Below are 15,801 nucleotides of genomic sequence, written 5' to 3' on the forward strand. Positions count from 1 at the left end.
TTTTCCCCTTGGCCCTTTTGGCAAACAAAATAAATTATCAATGTGTGAAAAATGTTTGTGAAGTAACATGCGCTACCTTTTACGTATGTCTAATGGCTAATGACTTAATTTAAAACTCTCAGTAACAGAGTATGGCACAAAGGATGATGAAATTATCCACAATGCAGTGTTTGTAGATAGTCCTCCATTCCAGCGCTAAGTATCTTCTCTAGAAATATTTAGTCAGAAGCATGATAATTGTCCGCCTTCAGACCTGTATGACCTCGCAAGGAACCGAATTCCATCGTAACGCTTTCGAATGAAAACCACAGTCTTGCTGGTGTAATTAACAAACTGTTTATCTACCGCCAGAGAATTCAGGGTTGGATAAAGGGGAACTATGATTTTTGTTTTCTTTTTAGCTGCCTGTTACTCTTTCTTCGTTGCGGTGTTAGTGTCGCCCATAAAATTAATCTGATTACCTCTGACGTCCAGTCTGCACTCTATTTCAGCTTCCCCACACTCGTTAACAGCTTTACAGGTATAACAGCCGCTGTCGAATGGAGTGGGTTTCCGGATCTCCAGGGTCAACACACCCTGCTTGCTGAACATGCGGTATTTGGCATCCCCGGAGAGATCCATTTTGTTTTTGTACCAGAATATCTTCGGCTGAAGAACACAAAAAAAGAATTTTAAAATAGGAGCTAGAAAATGGAAGACTTGCAGCTTATCTTGCAGCTTTAATGTAGCCATCAAAGGTTATTGCATTATGAGGGCTATATGTTACACAGCGGTGTTAATATTTTTTCAAGGAACCTCTCCTCATTCAGTACAAACTCATGACACTAATAATTCAAATGTTCAGCATGTTCTTTAACTCTCAAATAGCATGTAGAAAATGTAGGTCTGTACCCTATTTTATTGCAATTTTTAAAAAGCCCTACACACCGACTACAAATTCATTCCTTCAGGAGTTATTTGATTGTGCTTATTAAAATATATTTGAATGCTTCAAGTATCTTACAGAACAGGAATTAAACTGCACAGATTATGAGAGCAGAAGCATCATAAAGGTCTGCGGATGTTGGGTGGCCAACTTGGGATGCCAAAGTTTGGGCTGGAATCTTTTCCAAACCATTTAGCATATCTTTAGCGACTTCAGGAATTTCAAAATAAAGTTCCTGGTGTCTTCAGCTGAGCAGCAAAGAGGTTGGCTCTGTAACAATTCAAGCCATAGTGTTTTGTCGGTACCTGAAAATGTGCCTTTAATTTTTATAGATGAAATTTTGAAAATGAAAAATCTGATATAAAGCTGGACTTTTTTCCGGCCTCAGAATTTTTTGTTTCTTTTTTTACAGACTCTTTATCTTTCTGGGTATACGTCTTTTATTTCAACACTGCTACCAGGGCATGAATATTGGTTCTGCTTGAAGTGGTAGCTTTTTCATGCCATACAGATCACATCTGAGGTATGCTTGATAATCCATAGTTATTCAGAATTGGAAAGCTCTGTCAACATAAGCTACTCTCTGTGAAAAAGACCTGTTGCAGGGTTCTGCAGTAGGTACAGAAACATTTTGTTAAGGTTAATTTGGGCAACACAAGTAGAGAAATGTATCTGGAAAAGCTGCTTTAAGAGTATGAGGTGTACCGAAGGATGAGGACTATTTGTATCCTTCAGGCTGATGTGGAAGGATGAGCTAAGCATGCTCACATTGAAAAGCCTGTGACTACTGTATTTAACAGCTGTGAAATACACAGGTTTTTTTAGAATCTCCTTAAAACCATGGAAACTGAATGAAATGGATACAGATGCACAAAAAGGTCAGATAACCAACTTAACTTAACCAAGATGGTCAGTTAACCATCATTTCGTGATGAATCTGAGCTGAGGCAGCTACTGGAAGATGGATTTTGCCTGCAGTTGCTGGTGTTTTTTCTATAATGTTCTTTCAGAGCTATTTACGTGGATATGCTTCCTTTTTATATAATCATAGAATCATTAAGGTTGGAAAAGGCCTCTAAGATCATAAAGTCCAACCATCAAATAGATTTTTATACTTGACTTTTGTCTGAAGCTCCTTCTTCATCCAATGAACTGCAGCAAATGATTGCGTTAAGACAATCCTTTTTTTTTTTTTTTGAGTCAATTTGAACTTTGAGCAGTTATTTTACATGTTTTCCTGTGTAGCTATCAGATCCTTGTGCAGGCATGAGGAAGGGAGAGGAGCTGGAAACAGGCAGCCAGAAGGGGAAGGGAAAAGGGTACTGCGTTTTTTTGTGATGTTACTAATTTAAATTTATGACAAGATTATGTCATAATATGGTAAATTCCTTCACGGCAGTCAAAAAGCCTATTTCCCTTTTTTCAGAAACCTAAATTTAGCTCCCAGCTGATACAGTTTTTACTGCTTGTTCCTGACTAACAAAAAAGTACATCTTTTTGTACTCTGTGAAGAGACTTCAACAAATGTGTTTGGACTGAGAAAATATTCCTGTGAGACTAAAAAAAAAAAAAAGACCCAAAACTTCACAGATGACAGCAGGTCTTATTTGGCAAAATTAGCTAGAATAACTCAGAATCTCAAAAGGTTGTGTGGATGTATTGACATAACAGAAAAACTGGTGTTCCTATGTACCATTTAGGTTAATGGAACAGTATATTACATTAGCTGCTGTTTTCTTGAAAGACTGAAGAGAACAAAATATACATTGAAAATACCTTTTGTTGTTTACCTTCTTCAGTGAGTAGATTTTACTTACACATGGTACATTTTCAACGGCATGGTGTTACCGTAAGCAATGACTGTCCTTTCCTCTGTCCCCTATAGCGTATGGCCCCACTGGTTCTGCGCACAATGCTTGCGCCATGCCTCCTGGTTAAGCATCAGTTATGAGTGAGGTGGGAGATAATTGGGTGACCTTTACTTTTTTTTTTAATATAGTCATATATTAAAACATATTTCATATATTAATAAAATATTAATATAGTCATATATTGTCTTGCTGCAACAGTGTCAATGACAGTTGATGTAATCTGTACCTTGGGGATTCCTCTTACAGCACAGCTGAGCGTGGTGTTGTATCCTGCAATCACAGAGCGGTTTACTAAAGGGTGAGTGAATTTAGGAGGCTCGGAGAAGTCATGTTCTTTATATCTAGGTGGCTTATAAGTGGTGCCTGCAATTCAAAGAAACAAAATAGTGAGAGCTGCGTTCTCAATTCTGTTGACTCGTGTACAATCTATTTGTCATTTAATATGCCTGTATGACTTAGAGAAGCTTCAAAGTTATGGCATTTATGATATAACAAATCTTTCAGTTCATTTCACTCTAAAACACATCTCATGATTAATGCTTTACTTGAAGTCAAAGGTCCTGTCAATTATGGGTTTTCAGCTTCTGTTAAAAATATGAAAGCCATATGTCTGCAGGGGAAGTCTTCACCACAGACATCTTAAACTTTTAACCCCAGAATGTAAATATAACCCCTCAGTTGTGTTATTTTAAGAAAATAATATAGTTTAGGAAGACCGTGTGATTAAATATTTTTTGAACAGATGTTCATGTTAGTTCAGATCTGTCTAGATAAGGAGTCTTGGTGCTAAATACTTTATAACTTTAGCTAGTTGCTAAGGTACTGAAAATATCTGTCATGGTGCATCTAGAAAGACTGTATTTTCCATTTACTAATGTATTACTTCTGTTACTTAGTGGCTTTTATGATCTTTGTTTTGAAGAATATGTTACCTGTTTTTTGGATATGGGCAGGATTTTTGGTGGTTGCAGCAGTCTCACTCAATCCACACAAATTTTCACTGAAGATTCGAAAAAAATACTCATTTCCCATAATCAGGTCTGACACTACACAGTTTGTGCGACGATAGTGATCAAAAACAGTATACCATTCCTGTAACAAGACTATACTGTTTAGAAAGGTGCTATGAGAGGTCAGGCATGGTGCTAGTTTTGGTATGGAGAGATGCTTCTCTCTACAAGGGAAAGACAGGTATTCAACACTAGCCTGTGAAATGAATATTACGTTGCATCCCGTGAAGATCAGATGATCTATTTTCTTACTTGTTTTTTCTGGCTGATGTGATAGATATATGAATACTTGCATTTTGAGGGGGGAAAAAAAACCCCACAACCCTCTTTACATTTTAGCCCTACTTCTATCTGGGGAACCTGCTACAGGATGTGTCCTCAGAACATGACTACTTGATGGGGACTTCCATGAGAGACACGTTCTCCAGTTTGACTGGCATACATACCTCTCCCAGTGTATACCCTAGTATGCCCAGCATCTGAGTTCAAGCCTAACTCTTCCTCCCTCCCCTTCATTTTTTCCCCTGTATTTATGAAAAATATAACCCCAAATGAAAAAAATATAATTCCACCTTCTGAGTAGAGCTATTTGTCCAGTCACCACCAGAGACGGGACAGGCTAGGTCTTTTTTGTTTTTACATTTTCTACCAGGCATTTTATACAGTTCTATACTTAGCCTTTTGGTTCTTTTTAGATTCTATTCTTCAATGTTTAACTGCCTCAAGTATGCCATAGGACACCTTGGATACACAACTGAGTCACAAATTCAGCTGTTTTCCTCAAGTCTCTGTGTTCCCAGAGCAGGTAGTAGTTTAAACTTCATAAAAAATAACTGACTCAGTGCAATTTCTTACCATTGTCTTTTTATCAGCTTTCTGGACTGTGTAGCCCAAGATCTGTGCATTGCCATCATCTTGTGGAGGTGTCCACTCCAGGGCTGCATTAAATCCCCAGACATCTACAAGCTTTATACTCTGAGGAGGACCAGGCTTATCTGCAGAGGAGACATGAAAAAAAACCCTTAGCTTTTGGTTCAAGACCTAAGAGCTTTGTCATTTCCTCCCGTGCAGGGAAAAAATAGAACTTGATAGCGATCTATAATTGTTCCATAGCAATACACTTCATTTATGCGAAGTTGAAACTGTAAACAGGAAAGTTGGGAAATTTTCAAATACCCTCTTAATACTCTTCTGAGAGGCTGAAACCTGCTCAGACATAGACAACACAGTAGAATTAGCAACAGAGGAACCAGACAAACTCTTCCTTAAAATGGAATAAGAAGTTTGTGTTGTTTGGGTGGGTGTGATTAACTCTTTTACTACAGTTTTATTACTTGCTTTGTTACCTCAGTGCAATTTCTCAGGCATTTAGGTACACTGATAGTAATATAAACAACAAAGGCAACTGGGTGTATATGGATGGCTGTTTGGGAATGTGACTCTCTCTCCTGTTGCCTCGGTGCTTGCCCACTAGTGACACTTGTCTGTAATAACTAGAAAAAGAACAAATGCTCAAAGAGGTACAGAAGTCTATGTCCATTTTAAGATACCTGGAGATATATAGAAGAATATATATTATAAAGTTATAATAATTTTCTTTTTTCCTTCTTTTAAAGATCATTCAGATTTGTACCAGTGTTTAGTCAAATGCTGTAACATTTAAGTTAGGTTTATTAAGTAATGCTGCTGTCTGTTTTAACTTGAAGATGCTAGCTCCCCTTTTTGGCGTGTTGGATTGTTGCGCACAGCTACAGGGCCTGTTGGGGAGATGATCATTAGGTCTGGGTAGATGAAGTTGTCATTAAGTGCAGAATAGTTTGGGATCATTCTAGATAGCTGAATGGAAACTGTCTCCCCTCTTTGTAGCTGAGCTGGAAAAAATTAAGAAAATAGTTAGAATCTGGCGGATGTAGGATTGAGACGAGCACAGCGCAAAGGAATGTAACTATAGATTGCTTGTAATTAAATTCCTTAAAGAAGGATATCCACACCAGTGATAAACCAGCCTTTGACTGTTATTAGGAGAACCGTGACTTTCTGTGTCAAAGCATATGGTGCTAATTCTCTTTTCGCTGGCACACTTCGGATTCAAAGACTGCTTTAGAATTAGCTTTAACCCTTTTTGTCCTCCTTCAGATTGCTGAACACTGGAGCCAGCTAGAACACTGCATGAAGTTCAGTAGGGAATATGGAATGCATTGCTCCCATTCCATTTATTGCCCTCTTCCTTCCTCTCTTACACCAACATTGCGGAGAAAAAGCTGCCATCTTCTGTGTTTCTTAGCAGCTACCAACTTCAGGTAAAGCCTTCTTTCTTTTTCTTCCCTTTTTCTGAAGTAGGGAATGGTAGTGTGTTGTCAGATGAACAACATTGCTTATGAGGATGTGGAAATGTATTTGTTGTCATCTTGAATCACCACTTCAAAGAAAAAATCTGGATATATGTCTAGATGTGTGTCTTCGTTATACAGAAATCACTGAATCTATTCTGAGTTGAAGAGAAGAATTTTGTAGACTACATATGAATACCTGTGTGGGTATGAAAACTGCAACAGTCTCGGTGGGCAAAGCTCTACAAGCCCTCAATAAGCGTATTGTAATTTAATAGTAGACAGATGTTATGATGTTTGGTAATTTGTTAATTATTTTCAAGTCTACCTACTGTTATAACCCTCCACAGTACCTGCCTAGTTTCACAAGTATTTTTCCTGCATGCTTACCTACAGATATATCTACACAACAGTCGTGTTTTGTTTTAAGGGAATGCTTACACAATGCTTTGGCAAAAACTGGAGATCTTGGCGATGGTAGTTCGTTTAAATACTATAGGAAGAGACTGATAAATGGAAGAAAAATACAGTCTTAGGTGCAATGAAAGGAAGAAGAACACTTTTTGGGGAGGCCTCACTGGACAGATACATTTTGAAGCCTGTGCCTTAGTTACCTAAAAGCAATTATCTGGGAACCTCCCTTCAAAACTAAAAACACTGGGATGGCAAGTCATTTGTTAATTCAGTTATCTATTGGAAGAGTTACACTTCAGGAATGTGTGTGTGTGTGTATATCTATATTTAAGACATTCTTATGTATGTGTTTATGTTTGATTTTTGGGGAGAACAATTTCAGAGTATGACTGAACAGAAAAACACTTTAAGCCTTAACCTGCTATTGGATTAATTTGCTAACAAGTCAATGATCTATTAAATAATACCTTTTTAATTTTAAATAAATTATTATATCTACTGTGGTGGTATAGGTGGAATAAAGAAAAAGAGCATCCTGAAAATCTCAATACTTGTAAGGCTTTGTAAAGGACAACCTTACACAAGGTAGAGATGGATACATTTGCTAAATGGCTTTTTATATTCTTGGTCTTTGTGGTTTGGTGGGATAGTGCAATCTGCAAGATTATATCTAACCAAACTCCCTTTGTAGAATTGTAGAATATTAATTTCTCGGTACTAACCAGTACTTCTCTAGCTGGTAATTTGAAGAGAGGATGGGAAAAGTTAATCTTAGTCATGCATCTGTGGCTCATTATTTTTCTCTGTAGGGTACTGTGTTAGAGTGGGGACTTATATTCTGGGGAAATATTCTGCTACCCTCAGCACAAGCTCATCTGGGGATTTTTGCATATTACTGAATGTTATAGAGTGGGAAGAAGGCATAAAGTGTGAATTATCTTTCAACAAGAAATTATAATTTACATTTTTGAATAATAAAGAATGAGAACAATAAATAATTCCAGTTAAAAAAAAATTAAAAATATAGAACTGAGATTTGCTTTGGTCAATAGAAGACATAATGGAAGGCACCATTTATTGATTCATTTAGAGAGAGAAAAAAGTTGGGGGAACTGTATTTTTCAGAGATTGGAGATATTTTCATTATCTAAGACCTTCCTATAAGTGTTTGAAATATACTGTATTCCCATAGTAAAAGTCCATATTTTCTAGGTCTCTAGAGTAAACCGCAGCAATAGTTTTGGCAATAAGGGCAGGTGATGGCAGCAATAGAAGTGTTTCCTCCTGTTTGGAGCCGACAGGAAAGCGAAATAAAAACAATTATCAAGGATGTTACATATTCCATCATAGCAGCAGAGCTTTTGCTTACCTGCCTTCTTGCATTGCTCCAAGAAAGAGAAGGGCTGAAGCTACAAGCACTACTCATTCATCAAGTGGACATTTGCCAAGGGGAGTTAGCTATGAACAGACACCGCAGGAGGTCTCGGATTGCCGTATAATGTCTCTGAAAGCTGGGCTGGCTTTTCAGCACGCCATTCTACAGCCCCTAAAGCATTACTAGTAGTATAGAAAGAGTGCCTGAATAACCCCTATTTCTCTCCTGCTAAGAGAATATAAAATTTGGAGAGCAAACAGTGCTGTTGACAGAATTGAAAAGAGGTAGTTCTGATGAGAGTGACAGAATCAAGAATCAGAGTAGATGCCTTGGTTGCAGAAGCATCTGCGTATGTTACAAGCCCTTTCTCTTCTTGGCCAGGAATTAAGTGAAATTTATTTATTCACTTTCAGTTGAGCAATCTGCCCAAGAAGTAAAATGTTTAATACCTGTCCTCCAACTCTGATGTATATTAATCTGTGTGATAAGATTAGTTACTTTTTTTCAGCCGTTCATTTTCTATATGAAATAATTCTTTGACAATGGTACGTGTATCTGTGTTTATGCTTTTCTACAGTGCCAAACAATGGGTGGAAGATACTGGGTACTATGCTGTAAGAGCAATGTGCTAGAATCTGGAGTCATTAACCAGTTTTAGAAAGCTATTTTGCTGTATAGGGTGCACTACTCCCCTTTATCTGAGTCCCTTGGGATTATTTTGTTTTAGTTGCCATTTACTTATTTTGCTGCTGCAGAACTGCAGCCAACCTCTTGAGCAGAAGCAGCTGGTGGTATTAAGTCATATTTGCTCCAATTTGTTATGCCTTTCTTGTTTGCTGTTGGCACCACTGCATACCCGTTCTGCCAACGTTATTTTATAAAACTTTAAGCAGGATACAGTCAGCATTATATCTTCAATTCCAAAGTATTAGGAGTTATGTTTAAACACTCTTTTTGTGCCAAAATACATGTTCTTAAAATGTGTTGATACATTGGAGGAAATTTGGGATGATAGTGTGAAAGTGTGGGGAAAGAGAAATAAAAACAATTATCAAGAATGTTACATAGAGCTGTAATTAGGAGAAATCTGGCTAAGCATTAAAGAAATCTGAGTAGGCAAGATCTCAGAATATATCTCTCAATCCCAAGGGAAGTTACAGAAACTTTGGAAGTGCATTCCTTTAAAATGACACTAGAAAAGAGACTAGCAATTGTATAATAGAGAATAAGCCTCTGCTAAGCGTCAGGCTTAACCAGACACTCTTAACAGAGTAAGGCATTAAACATGAATTTTCCAAATTCAAGAAACTGGAAATCAGGTTGTAATTCTTGTTGTAATTTCTAATTATTGGAACAGTAGGGATATATAGTGCAATGATTTTATCTCCACTGTCCTTATCTGCTGAAGAAACCTGGTAAGAGTATATCCATTCCAGGATTCGTATTTCCTTCCTTGAGGACAATATGGCTATTCCCAAGAACACCAGAACTCTCAAATTCTTTCTATCGCTCTCAAAGTGGTAGAAAGAAGGGTGATAAAGATGATCAAAGAGATGGAATGGCATGTTTTTTGAAAATAAACAAAAAAAGTCTAAAACTTGATAAAGTTAATTCAGAAGAGTGTCACTGAAGGCTACAGAATCATTAGCAGCATGGAAAAGGTGAATAAATGATTATTCATGTTTTTTCTGATACAAAACTGTATGGACACCAAATGAGGTTATCAGGGGAGAGACCCAAAACAAACCAAACAAACCAACAGGCAGTTGTACATGTACTTAAACTGAAATTCCTTTCGAAAGGGTATTTGGATTCTGAAACTAGACCTGGATTTAAAAACTGACTGCATAAAATCATGCAAGAAAAAAAAAATCCCTCAAGAGCTATGGGACACACAGATAATTCCTCTCCCTCTGCAAGTTTCTAGGACACAGATCACTTCAAGCTGGGAAAATATAGTAGGAAAATAAAGTGACATGCTAGCCCTGTTCTGAGCTTTGTCCTAGTCATCTGCTGTCAACCGTTGTCAGAGAAGGGATTCTGAGGTAGCTGGTTCTTTGGGTTGCCTCAGTACGTCCACTGTTTTGTTTTGTATCATAAGCTTAATTTTGATGTTGTCAGGCTCTTACCTATGATTTGCATTGTTATTGCAACTTTATCAGTCATGTTTTCTATCTGAAGAGTGACTTCATATGCTCCTGAGTGATGAAGCTCTGCCTTTCTGATGAAGAGGATTGTGTCCGTGTTGCTGTTCCGAATTCCCACGTCTTTGGAGTCTAGAGTTTGACCATCTTTCACCCAAATGATTTTGGGTCTTGGTTTACCCTGAAGAGAAAAAAAAAAGTTTATTAATTTTTTTTAGGCTATAATAGATTTCCTTTTTTCACTTTTTCTGTTTTTTAGTGATCTGTAAGCCTAGAAAGCCTGATTTAATATGCAAAGTTGAGATAGTAAACTCTTGAAAGACTTTCCAATTTCTGTTTTCTTGCAGACAAATATTTGCTCCCATCTCTGTGGTTTAGTGGCACCATGCCCTGAGGATGCCGTTTTAGTTAGAGAAGAGACTGAAATTATATTGAGAACAAATTAAAAAAAATATATACTTGTACTGGTCTGGTACTCTTTCCCTGTGAAGCCAACAGTTGATCTATCTCACTCCAATTATTATTAAGTAACGTAAGTCTTTAACATCTGAAGAGTTTATTAGCTTTTTCCCCCCTTCTCCTCCCTTTCTTTAAACATTTGATTCTTTATCCACAGGAATTTTTAAGATCTTTCAAAAAATTGTTACGGTCTTGAAATCTTGAGATGTGAAACACTGTATAATTCTTTCTGCATTGCAAAAATTTTTTCGTGACTGTCAACCTAAGCAGTCAGCGTTCTACACCCATGAAAGATGACGTTGTGGAATCAGTAAGATATCTGTGGCTTACATCACTGTCACTCAGCCATTTCCAGGAAAACTGGTAGATAATATTTAGTTCCTCAAAAGTTATTTGAGTACTATTTCCACAGGACAGCTCCAAACCAAGGATCCCAAGAAAACAGAAAAGGGCCATACCATATTTGTTAACTGTATTTATAGTCAACCTAGCAGAAAAAAACTTTGTTTTTTTTTTTTTTTTTACGTTTCTCCCAGATTAACATGGTGAAACAGTGCAACACAGGGCTAGGTGAATGTCAGGAGCAGCTCAAGTGGGGAGGGAAGGAAAGTGAGACCATCCAAACCAGTAGTCAGATGTGCTTAGGCTGCGCTGGAACTGAAGTCTAAGGCACTGAAATTAGGACACACGCTGCCCTCCGCCTCTCCTAAACAGCAGAGAGCACCTCTGGAAGGCTCCTCAATTCACTGGGTGTCTGGAACATACTCTGTAAGACTGTGTCTTTTTCCTTGGGCTACAGAGGGAGATTAGGATACTCAGACTCTTGGTTTAGGTGCCTAAAGGTAGGCAGAATAAAAAGAAATCTTTGTGCTTTGCTGCACCTTTTTTTCAGGTTTGTCTGGTATTTGCTGAGAAAGTCTGTGCAGCATCATTTTATTTTTCTCTGGTATTAGGAGAAAAAAACCACCTTCTTTTATAAGAGTCAGGCCAAGATCCATCCAAAATTACTCCAATTACATCCAAAAGGGCTACTAAAACATCTAAAAATTGCTGTTCTTTAATAGATGCTATTTTCTCTGGCATCTAAATCATCGGATATATTGTAATTGATTTTATACCAGGGCTGGTAATAAACCTTGAATGAGAAATGTTTTGGGATCTTCCATTTTCCCCATCTGGTAACTAATTTTCTTACTGCTTTCTGCCAAGGAGTATAGTCTCCTCAGACCTGTAGCTCTGAAATATTAGATACAAGATTATTTTGTCAAGTTCTAGTGTTCCTTCACGCTGGTCTCATTTCGTAGAACCCTTACCAAAACCTATTAGTGGAAGACATGGCTTCCCTTCTTCATCTGGAAGGTATAGTAGAAATGCTTGAACAAGTGAAAGGATGTGTTGCTTGTTTTATTTTGTTTTGTTTCTTTTCCATATCCAGGGCTGATTACTGGTGGACGTGACTTGACAAGAGTTGACTCTCTTTTACTTTCCACTTGTGTATATTTGTAAATGATACGAGGATTCTTCTTGAAAATTTTGGCTAGGGGAATGCTTTTAAAATAAAAATGATCCCTTAAAATACTATAAGTATATGGAAATTTTATTTAAGTTTCTAATTTGTCAAGTCAAACACTTGGCTACGTTTTCAGACTGATTACAAGATTTAATAGTTCTTGATGGATTGAGTAATGAGGTGAATTGAGGATCTGTTCCTACATATCTTGGCAAAAGTGGGCACGAGAAACCATAGCATTATCTTTACTATAAAAAACATCTTGACTATAAATCAAGCTTTGCTACTGCTGTTGTTCTAGTGTGGTTGATCAGATATATTCACTCACAGCACCTCCTTTTTTGAGGTTCTATAAGTGCCAGTGAAAGACTGCAAGTGTTCAAAGTGTTGGTTTTCACATACTCATATTTATAGACTGTGAAAAGCATAAACAGATAGAGAGCACGTTCCTAATACATATCTCAGAACTGTAAATAGTAGAAGACACTGACTTACACTTTAATTAGATAATATTCTGCCTGCTTGTGTTCCCTAGCTCAGGGTTCACAGTAATTCCAGTATTTATGTATTTTCTCCTATATCCTTTTTGTGACTTGAAGATTGCAATCATATCTACTTTGATATGATTTAGACTTATGATTTAGAAGACTTTAGAAGTCTTTTTCTTCAATAGAAATAGTAACTGATTTAAACCTTTTCAAAATGTAAAGTGATTTGTTCTTTTTGCTTTGCTTTTTTTGAAAGATCCTCAATTTTGCGTATTCTAAATAGTTTTTACAGTATTAAGAATTGTAGCTACAGCTGCAACTCAACACCATTACAAATTTAATTCACTCAAAACATACCTCTTGAATTAAAATCCTCTGGTTTTGTTCTCAGGCTAAAATTTGGTGTTGATGGATCAATTTTACCATTTTTTGTTAGCGTTACCTTTTAGGAGAGAGGAGTTTATACCCACACGTGATTTGTCTGTCAGTCAGCTACTCAACTTTTGAATCAGCTAGATTCAAACACGTCAGCTAGAACTACCTAAGGGAGTAGGGCAAAGAACTGGCAAATCTCAGAATATTGCAGTGCTGGGAAGATGGTAATATAGGGGACATAAGACACAAACCTGTAATATGCCAAACTTTATCAGTTCCTCTGCTTATGGAATAGTTTGTCAATTTTGTGCAAATTTTCTTCAACTCAGGCATCAAAGCAGCAAAAATACCTGTTGATTTCATTTAATTTTCTTAAGACTGACTCAGACATATCAGATGTAAAATCTTGAATTTTGCATGTGGCTAGACCTCAGTGATGGGGCCATTTTAGCAATTTTGGAGATAAGAAACGCGAAAGAAAAAAATAAGCATGTGATTATGTCGAAGTAGTGCAAGCATGTAATTCAAGGTAGTTACTCCACGTATTGGTTTGCAACTGTTCACTGATTAGGCATAGCTTTGTGAAAAGGCAACTTTTCATGTAACCCAGTAACCACAGGGCAAAAGACATGTATATTTTATTTTACATAGATTTTGCTCTTATATAGATTTCTTTTTTCCCCTGCTGGTATTGCCCAAACAAAAAAATGTAGGTAATGTGTGCATGTATGTCTCCCTTGATGAAAAAATGTTTTGCATATCTCCTGCGTCTTTTACATGAGGATTTAAAAACTCTTCACTAGTAACAGTGATTACATATTCATAAATGTCAACCCTGGACAGCAGAGAAATTTTAGTTTCTTCAGATTATAAATGAGAACTAGATTAAATGATATATCTATTATTACTGAAGATATCTCTGTCAGAGCCAGAATCTGCAATTTACAATTTCTTTTCCTATGTCTCACTCATTTCACACTAATTCTTTCACTGTATTGATACGATAGTCTTGCATATGAAAAAAATGCATGTGGTCTTTTAAGAATAGTTATTCTTGTTGCTTATACAGCTGTAGAAAATGCAGAGGCAGGGTAACTCGTTAGGTCAGTCTGTGTGTACGTTTTAGCAATTTTGTGCATGCCATAGCGGCACGTGTAGTTAGGTGCATGCACTCTTGATAATCTGTGACATGCTGTGTATTTTACACCTTCAGCTCATCTACAGTAATAGCCCAGCGATTCTTTGTATACACACGTATTCTATATGGGGCCAGTCGTGATACTCTGTTTATGCACAAACACTCTTGTAGTCAGCCTTTCAGAAATGAGCATACACACTTTTGGCAAAGCAGTTGCCCGGTACCATCATGTACCTTGGCTCCAGAAGAGCAGTTGGTTGAATTCTTACACTTTTGTGTACTTCTGTCTTTAAGATGCGTCTCATGCTCAATAAGCAAGAGCGGGCTTGCACGCACTTACAGCACTTACTTTTTCTTTTTCCCCAAAAGGAGGGATTATGGAAGAAACTCTATAAAAATAATTGCTACTGAGAGAAGAGTGATTTTTTTCCCCCTCGCCCTGCTGCTTTAATATTTGAGAGGGTTTTTAAATTGTCATCCATACTTTATGTAATACTGCTTAAGCAGTGAAGCAATGGGAACTTGCATAAGGGAAACTACTTTAGGTAAGTAATGATAAATAACAATGACAAAATAGAAACCGATACGTACCTGGAAAGGGATCACAATATTGATTGTCTCACCCACTTTCTTCACCAGAGTCTGCCTGAGATGGCGTGGCAACCAGATTTTGGGACGCTCTGCGGTTAAGCATTATTACATAAATATAAAGCTTTTAATAATTTGAAATATTACTTATAGCACAAATAAGACAAAACACCAGAGAAGAAAGGCTTGGATACTTGTAAGCATAAGAAAATTGTGCAAACACTGTGTATACAGTTAGGGAGTAGTTAGTTCTCTAAGTATTTTCAAATGTATTTGACTGCTGGATACAGATTTAGTAGCAAATCTCAGTTATATATTTACAACTGAGCAGGTTTCAATGACAGCAGGATTTGTAAAACTGTCGCATGTGAAATGCCAGGTGTGGGTCACTTCCACTGGATGTGAGCCTTCTATGTGGACTTTGTTTCTCTGGAGAACTTTATCAGTTCAGTAGAAGGGATGGGACAAAGGGTGTAGTGGAGTAAAAGAGTGATTACAGACTGTGATTAATCTATTGCTGTATTGATAGTGCAGCTCCTTGTAATTTCTCATTTGGAGATACTTATGGACTTACCCAGAAAGCAGAGCAATCAATGGATTTCCTTTACCTTTCTACAGTCATTCAGTTATAGCTCGCTCTTTGAGGTGGAAGGACTGGAGTCTTATTGTAGCAGCTTACTTTTCACTAACAAAAAGAGGACCTTAGTGCATGTTTTTTCACCTTGTCCCTGTTTTCCTCTACCTCACTGGAAAGCTTTCTATGTTCTTCACGTGTTCCTTATTCTTTTCCTAGTCATTTACAGAAAGAATTTCTTAACATACAGTTGGAGTATCCGTCTTCATATCCATTTAGTTTTGAGATGCACTACAACTTCGTTTCATTTACACTGAGTCGTTTTACTGTCACTGAGACTCTGGCAGACACGTTGTGTGAGTCAAGGTTGAGGAATCCACTATTAGCAGCTCTTGATATCTTTTGGACTCCAGTCAAATGAATTATAATCTACTGCTGTTGGGTGATACACAGGGTGTTAATTAATAACCTAGGACAATCAAGTACAGATAACTGCTTTTAAATAGATCACTTGCTGTAGCCAACATGAATTTTGCAGCAATAAAACAGCTTTTCCAGGAAAGAGCTGAATATTAAGAAATGTGTCTCAAATGCTGACAG

At 37.2% G+C, this 15,801-nt stretch overlaps 1 protein-coding gene across 1 annotated transcript in view; it reads right to left on the reverse strand.

The window, feature by feature from the left end:
• Window positions 1-408: 408 nt before the first annotated feature.
• The window catches only part of MYBPC3 (myosin binding protein C3), a gene marked incomplete at its 3' end in the record, with an annotated part of 60,783 nt that continues 45,390 nt past the window's right edge, over window positions 409-15,801 (reverse strand). The window contains exons 26-31 of the mRNA XM_082000173.1: window positions 14,631-14,719; window positions 10,055-10,250; window positions 4,662-4,801; window positions 3,729-3,888; window positions 3,023-3,159; window positions 409-648 (exon numbers count right to left, since the gene is read on the reverse strand). Of these exons, the coding sequence (XP_081856299.1) occupies window positions 409-648; window positions 3,023-3,159; window positions 3,729-3,888; window positions 4,662-4,801; window positions 10,055-10,250; window positions 14,631-14,719 (962 nt within the window). The remainder of the gene's footprint in view (window positions 649-3,022; window positions 3,160-3,728; window positions 3,889-4,661; window positions 4,802-10,054; window positions 10,251-14,630; window positions 14,720-15,801) is intronic.

This window comes from Phaethon aethereus, assembly GCF_964289735.1.
Source record: "Phaethon aethereus genome assembly, chromosome: 5".
Taxonomy (NCBI): Eukaryota; Metazoa; Chordata; class Aves; order Phaethontiformes; family Phaethontidae; genus Phaethon; species Phaethon aethereus.